The sequence below is a fragment of the Lactuca sativa genome, chromosome 7 (assembly GCF_002870075.4).
Source record: "Lactuca sativa cultivar Salinas chromosome 7, Lsat_Salinas_v11, whole genome shotgun sequence".
In the NCBI taxonomy this organism is placed as follows: domain Eukaryota; kingdom Viridiplantae; phylum Streptophyta; class Magnoliopsida; order Asterales; family Asteraceae; genus Lactuca; species Lactuca sativa.
The window spans coordinates 104973235-104986144 of record NC_056629.2 but is presented as its reverse complement, the minus strand read 5'-3'; the positions used below and the strand labels follow the sequence as shown (position 1 = coordinate 104986144).

At 31.0% G+C, this 12910-nt stretch overlaps 1 protein-coding gene across 3 annotated transcripts; it reads right to left on the bottom strand.

The window, feature by feature from the left end:
- Positions 1-3494: 3494 nt before the first annotated feature.
- LOC111896682 (chloride channel protein CLC-d) lies at positions 3495-12618 on the bottom strand. 3 transcript variants are annotated; one of them, XM_023892650.3, is made up of 23 exons: positions 12177-12618; positions 12020-12092; positions 11033-11254; positions 10902-10948; positions 10710-10808; positions 9390-9464; positions 8994-9082; positions 8760-8900; positions 8230-8300; positions 8066-8145; positions 7815-7958; positions 7504-7563; positions 7268-7342; positions 6690-6841; positions 6445-6580; positions 6220-6351; positions 5730-5807; positions 5590-5645; positions 5396-5482; positions 5119-5275; positions 4839-4940; positions 4635-4735; positions 3495-3826 (listed from the first exon to the last, which is right to left on the bottom strand). In XM_023892650.3, exons 1-22 carry the CDS (start codon positions 12360-12362, stop codon positions 4679-4681), a joined length of 2319 nt encoding a protein of 772 aa, XP_023748418.1. In that variant the 5' UTR covers positions 12363-12618; the 3' UTR covers positions 3495-3826; positions 4635-4678. The 3 variants fall into 3 exon arrangements, with proteins under 3 accessions (XP_023748418.1, XP_023748416.1, XP_023748417.1); XM_023892648.3 differs by having other exon boundaries at positions 4689-4735; XM_023892649.3 differs by having other exon boundaries at positions 4694-4735.
- Between the last annotated feature and the right edge of the window lie 292 nt (positions 12619-12910).

Genomic DNA, 12910 nt, shown 5'->3' with positions numbered 1-12910 from the left:
TTACGTTGTTACAAAAACACCACCAAAAGCTCAAGAATCACAAGGAGAGGCTAGGGTTAGGGTTTTTCTATGTTTAAGGACGAAGGAGGCTGTTAATGAACCCTAAAATGAAGTTTATGGGGTTTAAATATGAAAGAACCCCTAAAAATTATGGGCTTGGGTTGCAGCCCATCTCACGTCGTGGGCACTTGTGTCTCACATCGTGAGCTCAATTAAATTTGCATTTTCATTTACTCACTAGTCATGTCATGACCTCTATATGGTCACGTCGTGACACCGTTTTACCCAAAAACCATGCATTTGACTCCTTGAAGCCCTAAACCGATATATTATGGGAACTGGGTGTTACATAAATGTTGTTGAGATGCAAATTTCCAAACAAAATGGTTCATGGTAGGTTGTTGTTAGCTAATTGAAAGTTGGAACCCTATGCTTTGTTCTTATTTTCCATAAAAAGATCCTTATAGTTTATCCAATTTATGAAATTTGGAATGTCCTTCATCAACTAGTTTCTCATCTTGTATGTTTGAAACATTTTGAAGTTATGTGCTTGAATGTGTGATCATTTTTGTGTGTGTATATTGAATGTGTGGGTCGTATCCTCAATCTACGTGATCAGACCTGCTCTCAAGAGTGTTAGGATAGTTAAGGATAATATGGTCAATCCATTATATGTCAAAAGGGTTTTGATATTTAAGGGCAACTTCTTTTTGTAAAACTAAAATGATTATGAAAACTGATAAAAAAACAAAAACAAAACAAAAAAAACAAAACAAAACAAAAATTGTTAAAAAATAATTTAGGTAATACAATATTTTTAAAGTTAAGAATGGTAAATATGCTATTTAGATTTATGATCGAAAAAATATAATATTTTCATGTTTAACAAAAAAACATATATGAATTCCAGGCTAATAACATAAAAACATTATATTTTATTATTTTTTATCGGTCTAACCACCAAATTTTAATTTATAATAAAAAATCACTCATTTTTATAAAAGTTCTATCGCGATTTTTATTGCATGCAAATATCGGTAAAAAATGTAACTTTAAAAACAGTTCGTTAGACCAAATTTCTTGGCAAAAAATAGTATTTTTATTTTTGTCAATATTTTTTTTTTTTTGTGTTTTTGTTCATGAAAACTTGTTGAAGATAGTATTATGTTTCTTGTTTTTTTTTCTATCTTTGTATTTTTCTTATGAATGGTTCATTTGTTTTCACAATAATTTTGTTTATATAATTTGATTACTTTGACTAGGTTTAGATTTTTTCTAACTATTTTTGTTTTTTTGAAAAACCATTTTTGTGGACTTGTTATAATGAAAAAGCAACTGAATAAACAAAACCGACCTAATACCAACAAATAATTAATATTTTTTAGATTAATTTATAGAAAATATTCATGTGTTTGGTTGAAAGTTGCACTCTTACACTTATAGAAACCGAAATTTGCGGGTTCTGCTTTTCAACACACAGAACAAACCGAAATCGAATGGTTTTTCAACCAAAAAAAAAAAAAAACAAAATCAAATAATTTTATATCCAAAAACATTGAAACTAAATTAAAGATACTCAAATCGAAGTTAGAAAAAAAAAAAATTAAAATCCATTGAAAATTTTGAGATTTTATTTTTACTAATATCTAACAAAAAGTCAAACAAAAAATTGTTTTCAAAAACTGAAATAATAATAATAATAATCATTTTCTTTAAATAGCTTATTTAAGATGATAAGTTTAATAAATTTCTCTATAATATTCATTTTAAAACACACATCCCCATTAGCTACATGTCTAATGTTTCCACGTAATTATTTATTTCTATATCTAAAACGCTATAATCATACATACTTATAAAGCTAGCATTTTTTTATGAAGTTCATGCACTTGAAACCCCCATAAAAATTTACAAACACCTCATGCATTTGAAACCTCCTATCTTAATGATTACCACTCAAAAGTCTTTTAATAATGATTAACAATTCAAATGTTTTATAACTTATATAATATATTTAATAAAGAATTAATGGATACTCTACTATAAAAAGGTCAATCTTTTTGAGTAGACACAAATACAAATCACATACAAAATTCACAAAAAAAACAAGTTTAAAGTTTTTTGTGTTGGTTTGAGGGCTTTGAATATTTTTTCAAGTCATGTTATTATGTTGAAGTTTTTAATTTGTAAGTTTTGTTATATACTAATTCTCTTTTTTTTATTTTTTTTTTATTTTCTTGATTTAAGTATTCTTTTAAGAATATCTTTTTATGTTGTGGTTGAAATTTTAATGTAAATTAGATTAAATTCATATTATCAATCATATGTTATGGAAGGTGATATATATAATATTTAATTAACTATTGTATACATATTTGTATGTTTATGTTTCTTCAAAACAATAATTAATTAAAAATCATGGACATGTTATATTATCCATATTATCCATATAAGTCTTTTTTAAAATGCAAATTGTTTATCTTATCACTTTATATTTTAGTATATGTTTAACTTTTTAATTATAATAATAAGTGCTTTTTAAGAGTTTCTTTCACTTATTAATAATAACAAATGGTTTTAAAATTAATAAGCAATAATTATAAATAGTAAAATCAAATTACATGGATATGTCATATTATCCATGCAAGTCTCTTTTGAAATTTTTATCATTTTATTATTTAGTGTATGTTTCACATTTTACTAATAATATTAATTGTTTCTTAAAAGTCTTCTTTAACTTATTATTAATAATAAATGGTTTAAAACTAATGAATAACAATTTTAAATGATAATAGCATCAAATTATAAATTACATTTAGCTATAAATAAATTGTATTTTAAATGAACATCATTATTGAAATTAAAAAATGATCACATAAGTAAAAATATAATTGATCAATAATAATAATGGTTAAAAATAATACTAAATAGATAATTATATTTAATTATACTAATGAGGAATATGGGTTGATGTCAATGAATATTATTGTTCAAAATAATTGAGTATATATATATATATATATATATATATATATATATATATATATATATATATATATATATATATATATTAGTGTAAAAATATTATCTCAAAGTTAATGTCAATAACATAACCGTTTTAAACATATATTTTTTAACATTTTAACAATATATTTTTAATCGTCGCTACGCAACGCGTGGAAATTCGTCTAGTATTTACTATAAAAGATACATCAACCGAATCGGATGATAGCATATAAGCTCAATTGATTTGAACATAACTTTATCTTTTCTCTATCTCACTTCAAATCACAATCACGCACAACAACCCATTAGTATGCTAGTTTGAGTTTGAATAATAAGAACCAACTCAACTCAACCCAACACAAGTGCCTATAAAGCCCAAGCCACATCGAAAATAGAACTCCCACACTCACCTTACTTCAATATAGTCAATACACAGATACATGTGTTCCTGTTTAGCCCTTAGATATCAAAACATAGAATATCACCACTGAGAAGAGATAGTTGTTTTTTTTTATTATTATTATTGTGAATACAGAAACTAAAGAGTGGAAGAGTCTCCTTCCTGTTCGTGACTAACCTTTTATATGGCACACAGATGAATGTAATGGTGTTTATAAAGTATAAAGTATATATACAGAATTCGTGAAACCTATAATAATAATAATAATAAGCTAGCAAAAAGAATAATAAGAAGGATTAGTAGTAGATGCAAAATGAGTTACTAGGCTGTTTGTTACTTTACTCCAAAAGACCATTAAGTAGTGGATGCCCGACATCTGGATTCCTTGTTCTCACTCTATTGCCTCCTCGATGTCGACCCCTGCATAACAATAAATATCAACAAAACAAAATCATTCAGTCAAGTCAGGTGTTGTCTGGATAAATTGAGATGAAAAGCACACTTGAGGAAATGGCAGCACTGACGTTTCTATTAAGTCATTCTTTCAAGTCGAAAGAGAAACAGCGCCTAGCCTAGTTGTATGCAACTATGAATTGATGACAATGTTTTTACTCTTGCAGACTTATGTAAGTAATCCCTCCCATAGCTTAAAATAAAAGTTGAAACATATATAATCAACCATGGGCGACTGACTACTTTCACATTTTTATCCTCTACCATGAAAATTAAACAATGCATACACTAGATTGAAGATAATTAATTCATCAGGATACACAGTAGTTAGTTACATCTTACAATGAAATGAATGACTCCATTCCTTTCACTGTGATATATAGTTAAAAGGATGGGCAGGCTAAATCATCCTACTTTCATTTCCTTCCATTACACCATTGCACTTTCTGTTCTCTTTTTTGTTAAGGCATTCTACTTTGCAAATTATAGCATTTATAATACACTTGGAATCTTTTTTGTATTAGAATTTAGAACATTATACTTTGAAAAAACTACCTAACCACAACAACAGTGAGAAGTGGTTTGTAATTATTATTATTGACTAGATTTTACAAAGTACATGAAGAAGAAATCAATTGAAGTAGATTTTAACATGTGTACAAAGGGGAATTGTAGTTGTAGCATTAATTAAGAAGTAAGAGTTGTAAATGATGTAGATTGGGATTTAGGAGGCCAAAGTGATAGAGATTTTAGTTAGAACAGAACAGAATCTCACAGTTGTATATGCAATAAGGTAATGAAATGCAGTCCAGGCAGGCATCATAGAGACCTTACACTAGTTGACTGGAGCTCCACAGAACCTGAATCATCATTGTCCTGCACATAAAAAGTTGTAATTTCTCAAAATAAGTATATTATTATTATTATTATTATTATTATTAGAATCAATCATACACAAACAAAAGTTAGATTGAGATACCTCAAATATCAAGTCCTTTCTGGTGATCATGCCAATCACACGAGAAGCACGTGGAACTACAAATATATGCCTCAATCCTAACTGACGGAATAGATTATACACCTGCACCAATTACAACTTATTACATCACATGTAAATGTAAACCAACCAAAACTCCATATTCTTTTCTTCCTATTACCAAATACAAAACAATTTTCATTGCTATAACTGACTGGGTAAATATTTAAGAAATGGTATATATATATATATATATATATATAGAAAAAGAAAAAGGAGATACCTTGGTTAAAGACATATCTTCAGGGACAACATATGGAGATGGGTTGACAAAGGGGGCTAGATCTATGTACATTTCCAAATCATCCGGACTTAGATGGATATCAGATATTGATAGTCCTTTACTAGAGACAGGCTTCACAAAGTCACTAAGACTGTGCCTGCAAATCACAACATATTATTAACTGTGACTGTGTCTATCTATGCAAAAGACTTATATGAAATGCCCTCAGCCTAAAAGATTATTAAAATGTACAAATGAAGTAATTATATACACCTACCTGATGGGTATAGATTGGCTTCTCATATCAACTGCAAGAGGGCTATGCTGAAAATCGGCTTTCGACTGCAGAAGTACCAATAAGTGACTGCATCACAAACATTTAATATTTAAATTAAACTTCTTCAGCCTCCCTTCCTGCCTGCTAACAAAATAACTGTTTAGGGTTTAAGATTTTATTGTTTATAATTATACCTGCGCAAGATAAGACCTATCACCATTGTCTCTCCACTTCTTGACTGATCCACAACCTAAATGTCATGTATTGTTATTGTAGAGATATAACTTTTAATGTTTTTTTTTAAGGAAGAGGAAATGGAAAACGACAGACATACAGGAAAGCCATTGTGACTGTTAGTCCTCAGAATAGCGGCTACATCAGCAACTTTCACCACACGAGTGAAGTAACAAACCTATCAAGTTTATAAATAAACAATCAATCATTACATGCAAATATCAAAAGCAAACACAATGTTTGGTTTCATGGAATAAGGATGGATGGAATGAATTTTTTAATTGTATGTACAGTTTTAAACTCCACTCCATACATTATGTAATTATAAATATAATAAATGAACTCTTTATTTACAGATACACAAAATTAAACATAATACAACTCATTGAAACACAAATAAGATTCTAATATAAAAGTTATTTTTAGAAATAAAATTATGATTTTCTTTTCTTAATAAAAGAGCAAGAGATTTGTATCATAAATAGCACCCCTTAGCCAAAGAATAAAAGATTTCCATCACAAAAAACAGGCAGTTTTTTTTTATTCGGATGCAAGTGAGATATTTTCATATGAACAGCAGAGTTACAAACCTTTTGATTCCCGCATGCCTCTTTAGCTGTCATTTTTCTCATTAAATTTTTGGGTCTGGATTCAAGTAAAGGTATACCCCTTAATCTCGCCTGTTCTTCATATAAACCTTCGTTGAAAGCATCACCAACAGCCTAAGGAAGGTAAAGGGTCAAAACTAAAACTTGTTATACTCATCAATCTAATTCTAATTGTAACTTGTAAGCAAAATAAAAGAAAAAACTTACTTTTGATATGAGGAGAACAAGCATGATAAGAGGTAAGAGCTTTAAATTATTTGTAATTTCAACCATAATAACACACAGTGAGACTGTCATTCTCATTGAACCTCCTAGAAACGAGGCAGCTCCAAGTAAAGCATATCTGTCAGGTGTCAATTATAAATTCTCAACTGGAAATAAATATATATGATATAACTATAAAGAAAAGATAAAAGATGTGTGTGAAGTGAAGTGAAGTGAAGTGAACTCACGTTCCTTCTTCAATGTTGAGCTTTTCATAGAGCCTAACAACAAACATGCCAACAAGGCGTCCATATGTAGATCCAATCATTATACCTGGAACAAATTGGCCAGCTGGAACAGCAGTACCAAATGTCACCACAGCTAAACCATAGAACATAACCTGAGGAGGAGCAACACACATGCAAAACAATAACAGATTTAACACTCTCATCTTTTAATTTACTTACCATTCTATTTGTATATCATCAATCTTAGATTTGTAATTTGCTTGTTTGGTTGCTTTTTCTCTTCTACTTAAAATTCAATACTTTTCATTCAAGCTTCTTTTTTAAATGTTAAAACTACAAAACAAATAGAAACTGTCTTTCACAATACCAAAAACTATAACTGCAATAATTAATCAATTCTTATTACAATATGCACAAAATTACCAACCTACAATATGTCCAAATATCCAAGCATCAAGTTTCATTTTAGAAGGCTTCTTTCTTTATACCAATCTATATCCTATTCCTAATTGCTATTTATCAAATATTATTTTGTTTTCACGAAATAAATGTCAAGTAAAAGTGGAGGTGAGGGATACCAGAAAGGTCAGCAGGCTCTGGGCGCTGTACTCGTGAATGGTTTTCGCACTGAATAGATTTCTTATAGCATCATCCTGCATCCAGATAAATGGAAAATCAAAAGAGAGAGAGAGAGAGAGAGAGAGAGAGAGAGAGAGAGAGAGAGAGAGAGAAGAAGAAGAAGAAACAAAGCCTAAGGGATGAGGTTAGGTTACACATGAGTAACATATAAACAGAAGAAAAAGCAAATACTGACCTGAGTATTAAAGAAGATGGTTGCAAGGTCATTGTATTCATTCTCCTTGGTACAAAAAAACTGCAAATAAAAAGGGTAAACCCATCACGGGAAATTAAAACAAAGCCATTCATTTTGCACTATTTTAATTCTGTTTATTGTGAGAAAAAAAGAAAAAATTACAACAGCATCAACATGAACACCTTAACAGTCTTTTTTGTGCATAAACTCATAATAATACACTTCAACAACATAATTTTACAGATACTAAAAATAAATTTGCACTAGATTATTGTGTGAAAAAAGTTATGAAAATCAACAAATGACCTTACATTTACATAATTTCCATACATCCCCGGTGCACGAGGACATTCAATAGAAGCATCTGAGTCAGGGCATGCACTACATTTTCTAAAAAGAGGCAACCCAAATGAGATCACTGAGGTTATCACGGATATAAGACATGCTTCAATTATCTGTAATAACAAGTCAAAAATCAAGATTACAAATCCAAATCCAATCATATATTCCAAATACCAAAATGATTACTTCAACAGAATTATTATAAGGTGAGAAAACATACTTTGACTCGGTTTCCTTTCTTGTGTAGATAGTTTCGACGCCAATGTGTTATATAAAGTGTAAGCTGGTTAAATAACGCTCCTAGAGATATAAAACAATTTTCCAATTTAGAATTTTAAATATACCCTTTTTTCGTATAGTAAATGAATTATCAAAAAAACATACCAAGGAGGCCTCCTATGACACCAATAATGGCCATTGGCAATAACTCCGCGAACGAGTAGTCCTCTTGACCACTAAATCAAATTTAATGAGAAACCAACAATCAGATTAAAATTAAAATTATTATATATACTAATAAGAAAGTGGAAGTGAATAGTAAAGAGTTTGGCCACAATAGTTTTCTATATTGGCAATTTCACTCCCTAGCCTTTTTGGGTTTCAAAGTTTGGCCACAAGACTTTCGTATATTGGCAGGTTTGGTCTCTATACTTTCATTTGTTGCCATGTTTCGTCCCAATACTTTTTGAGTTTCACACTTTCGCCACAGGACTTTTGTATATTGGCAATTTTAGTGCTTATCCTTTTTGGGTTTCAAACTTTGGCCACAAGACTTTCGTATATTTGCATATTTGCTACCTAAACTTTCGTAGTTACGCAAGTTCAGTCCCCCCACGAAGCAGGGGTAGTAACTTACTAGTTTAAACTAAAAAGAGAAGGGAAAATGATATATGATATGATTATGAGGTCCTCACTCTGACAAATCCCATATTATGAAACCTCCAGAACCAAAATGGCCACAATTCCCAGTCTTACACCATCCCATTGCAGTACGCACTACAACCGCCACAACTGCAGAAGTGAAGAAAACACGCCACATCAGCTGACTCCTCCACCTTCAATAGTAAAAAAGAAAAAAACGATTATTATTATTATTATATTTATATTTATATATGTATATAACAATTAGAGGGAAAAGAAAAGTTTACCAAGATGTAACTTCCTCTAGAGCGAATAATACACCGCCAACTGGAGCTCTGAAAGCAGCAGCCACACCAGCTGCACATCCACATGTCACCTTTCAAAAACAAAACTCATAAAAAACAACAAACATGAATACACTCATCTCACAATCACTTTTACAATCAAAAGCAGAAAAAACAATTGCAAGCAACTATACAGCAATATAAAACAAACCAACCTACTCTCTTCATAAAATCACATAATTCAGGTTTTTATGCACTTTGTTTTAGATGATGTTTATACTATATAGGGCTTCATATGGTCTTAAAGTTACTTTATAGTTTATATTTGTTCTCAAGTGAAGATCTTAAACTGTAAATTATGTATGTTCAAGAACACAAATCGATATAAATATGACTCACAAGATCACGGCGATCACGGTCACTCTTAAAAACCTGTAGCCACCTTGTACTCAGATGATATTTTGTTGATCCACCCTGAATATCACATTAATTAACAACAAGACCATGTTAGCAGCTTTAAAACAGAAGAGTAAGTTTTAATATGTTAAATTTGAACTAAAAGAAAAAGTCAACTGAGATGAATATAATAATAAATGTTTCAGTGGATTTTCTCATCAGCATATGACATCCTTCACCAACAATGAAGATCAATAGTTATTATCTCTGTCTTGCAAAGTTTTCATAATTCACCGATTATAAATTACACGAAAGAAAGTTTGGCAGGATCATGATCTATGCTACTATTTTAAGATTGTTACTATTTATAGATCGATGTCATTTCCTTTGATTTATGGATGCTTTTACATTGATTTATTTTATCTTCTTTCCTTCTATCCTCCACATATACGATGTATATTCAGGTTTTCTCTTTGGGAAAAATACGCATTCATTTTCAAATCCTAAGCATGTCTATAGCTATCAAACATATTACATCACTATAATATTGAGTTTCTAATATCTATAGATGAATCTTTTATAAGACTATACTTTTTTTCTCACCAAAAGGTAACAGCTGTTGTCATGAGCACCTTTTACATTGACAACTCATAAATCTCTAGGTTTTGTACCAAAGAAAAACTCAACAAAAGAGAGAGAGGGGGGATGAGTGGCATAATCACACAGGTCCCCAGAAGGCAAATCAACTGAAAGAAACAAGAAAAGACAGATTCTTATGTGTGTGTGTGTGTTTGGAGGATGTCAAATCCCATGAAAATGGTGTTAGTGGAAGATTGTGTGTGAATATCACATGCCTGTAACTTAGACATCATTAAAGATACATGTGGTCCTCTTCTCCATTACTCAAAAAAAGAAAAAGTATGCCTGATGTCAAATAATGTAAACCATAATGCTATTTTCTTCCAACTTATTACTTGATTTATTTTATTATACTATTTTACATGCATCATTCACCTTTCGAAGTGATTCTTTACATTCAAAATCATCTGGAACTAATTTACTTCAAGTATGTCTCCATATATCACCATTGTAACTATTATGCTACCTATACAAACTTTACTAACATAGCTATGCCAAATAAATTGAAAAGTGGCCACTATGTCAAAATCTGCTTTTTAGCTGAATGTCATTCAAAGTAAACTTTTTTTTTGGAAAGATCACCACATCACAGTTCCACCCAAAAAATACAATAGCTTTTTTGTTAACTAGGAGAACCAGAATTACTAATAAATGAATCAATAAATAAATAAAAACTCTGCTTACTTGTCCCAGTAAGGAAGCAATACAAGCACCAGTATGAACTAGAGGCCCTTCTTTACCGAGTGCCAATCCACCACCCACAGATCCAATGCTTCCAAAAATCTATAATAATTCATCCATATCCCCTTTATCAAAATATTAACTAACAATGAAACATTCATACATAACCTCATCAAAATAAGAAATTGCCATCACCTTTCCTATTAGGGTTCTAAAAAGAAGTATACCACGAGTATCAATCCCTGCAAATTCTCATAACAATCACTTCATAAGCTATGAGCATTACAACGAGTTTAGAATAATTGTAAATGAAAAGGCTTACTTACCATTCAAATAACCCTTGATTTCAGGTATACCAGACCCTGCTGCTGCAGGGGCAAATTGGGTAATGATATAAACAGATGAAAAGACTAAAGCCAAGTTGATGGAGGTATATACAATAAACCCAGCTACATATGAACGCTGTATTATTGTAAATGTCCATGAGTACTTCCATCCAGCAAAATTCTCAACTGAGATATTGATAAGAACAGCAGCAAATCCAGTGCCTAAACTCTCAACCAATCAACAAGTAAAACATGTCACAACACTGAACACCATATTACTTTATTTCAAATGCCCATTATATACAAACAATTTAAAGGCTTATAAGGGGCTCACAATTCTCACTTTCTATACATGTGGAACAAGTCATTACATAAACCTACATAAGAAATACCCATCTTCACATCATTTCTTACAATGAGTAAGGGGTTGTTTCTTTTTTACTTAATCTGTGTTCAACATTTAAAGAAGCTTCTGTAAATGGGTCCAAGAATATGTGGATTGTAGTTTCTTTGCATCTACAGTTGGTAGGCTGCTAATTTTGTAAACAGTAGGCCAAAATAAAATGGAACAAGAATAATTTATTCAATAATTGAGGGTTTTGAATGGTTTATGTTGGTTACATAACTTACAATCAACTAAGCTTAAGTATATTAGAGTCATTTAGTCAATAATTGAGGATTTTAATGACCCTAATCTGATAAATCGCTTTTAAGTTTTTGCGGATTTTAGCTGTAGTGAGCATAAACATGACTCTCATACAATTAGAGATATCTGAAAGATCATACACCTTATAAGTCTTACAAACTCAAACTAAACCCTAAAAGCCACTCTTCAACTTTGTTCAGTGGATGGAGGAATCAATGTTATAACATAGTATCAGCAATCACATGAGAACGCCATGGTCACAAAATCAAAGCTATAGAGCCATCAAAAATCGAACATAATTGAACCAAAGAACACCTGTATCAAGCGGAAGATTATTTTACCTATGCCTATAAGCAGAGCAAAGAACCATTTAACTCCCACGTAGTACCAAACATAAAGCTTTCCTCTTCGCGCCTGCAGTTACGACAGGTTAATAGTTTGCGGTTGCTAATTAGATTGAAGTCGACAACAACAATATTATAATTAATTAGCTGAAACCTGTTCTTGCCGATAGGCGTAGTTCTCAATGACTTCATAATCAAGACTTTCAACACCATCGAATCCATCGTTTCTCAAAACCCCATCTTCATCAAGTTCAGCATCACTAGCATCTTCCGCGTTGGGCAACCGAGACCAAATTAGCTTGGCGGTCTCAACACCGTTCTGAAGATGGTTCGCTAGCATTATTGTGGCGAGATCAATTCAATACTCTGATCTCGCGAAATTGAAGACGTTTTGTTCGTTTGGTGTAAGAATCTGGGGAAAGAGAGATGGTTTGTGGGGGTTTTGAGGACTAGAAAGAGGATTTGGGGCTAATGATCCTATATCTCTCTCGCTTTGTTGATCTATAATGTTGGCGATTGATTTATGAATCATGTAGTAGTGTGTTGGTCATACAGTCGCTGTTGATGAAACGTGGTTTAAGATAAATTCCTTCCCACCCAACTGAAAGGCTTTGTATGACGCGTGAGAACCTCGGATTAAAATCAATTACAACCTGTGTCGGGTAAAATATAAAATATCAAATAGTGAAAGTTCGTTCTTTTTTTTTTCGTATTAAATAGTTGGGATAATGAATTGATATGGTAAGATATTTTTTGAAATGCGTATATTTTAATCCTTATTTTTTTTTTTTTGTAAAATAAACCCTTATACTTTATTAATATGTACACATTAGATCTTTTTCACCGGATTCTATAGGTTTTGCTGACGTGGAATGGTTTATTTTATAA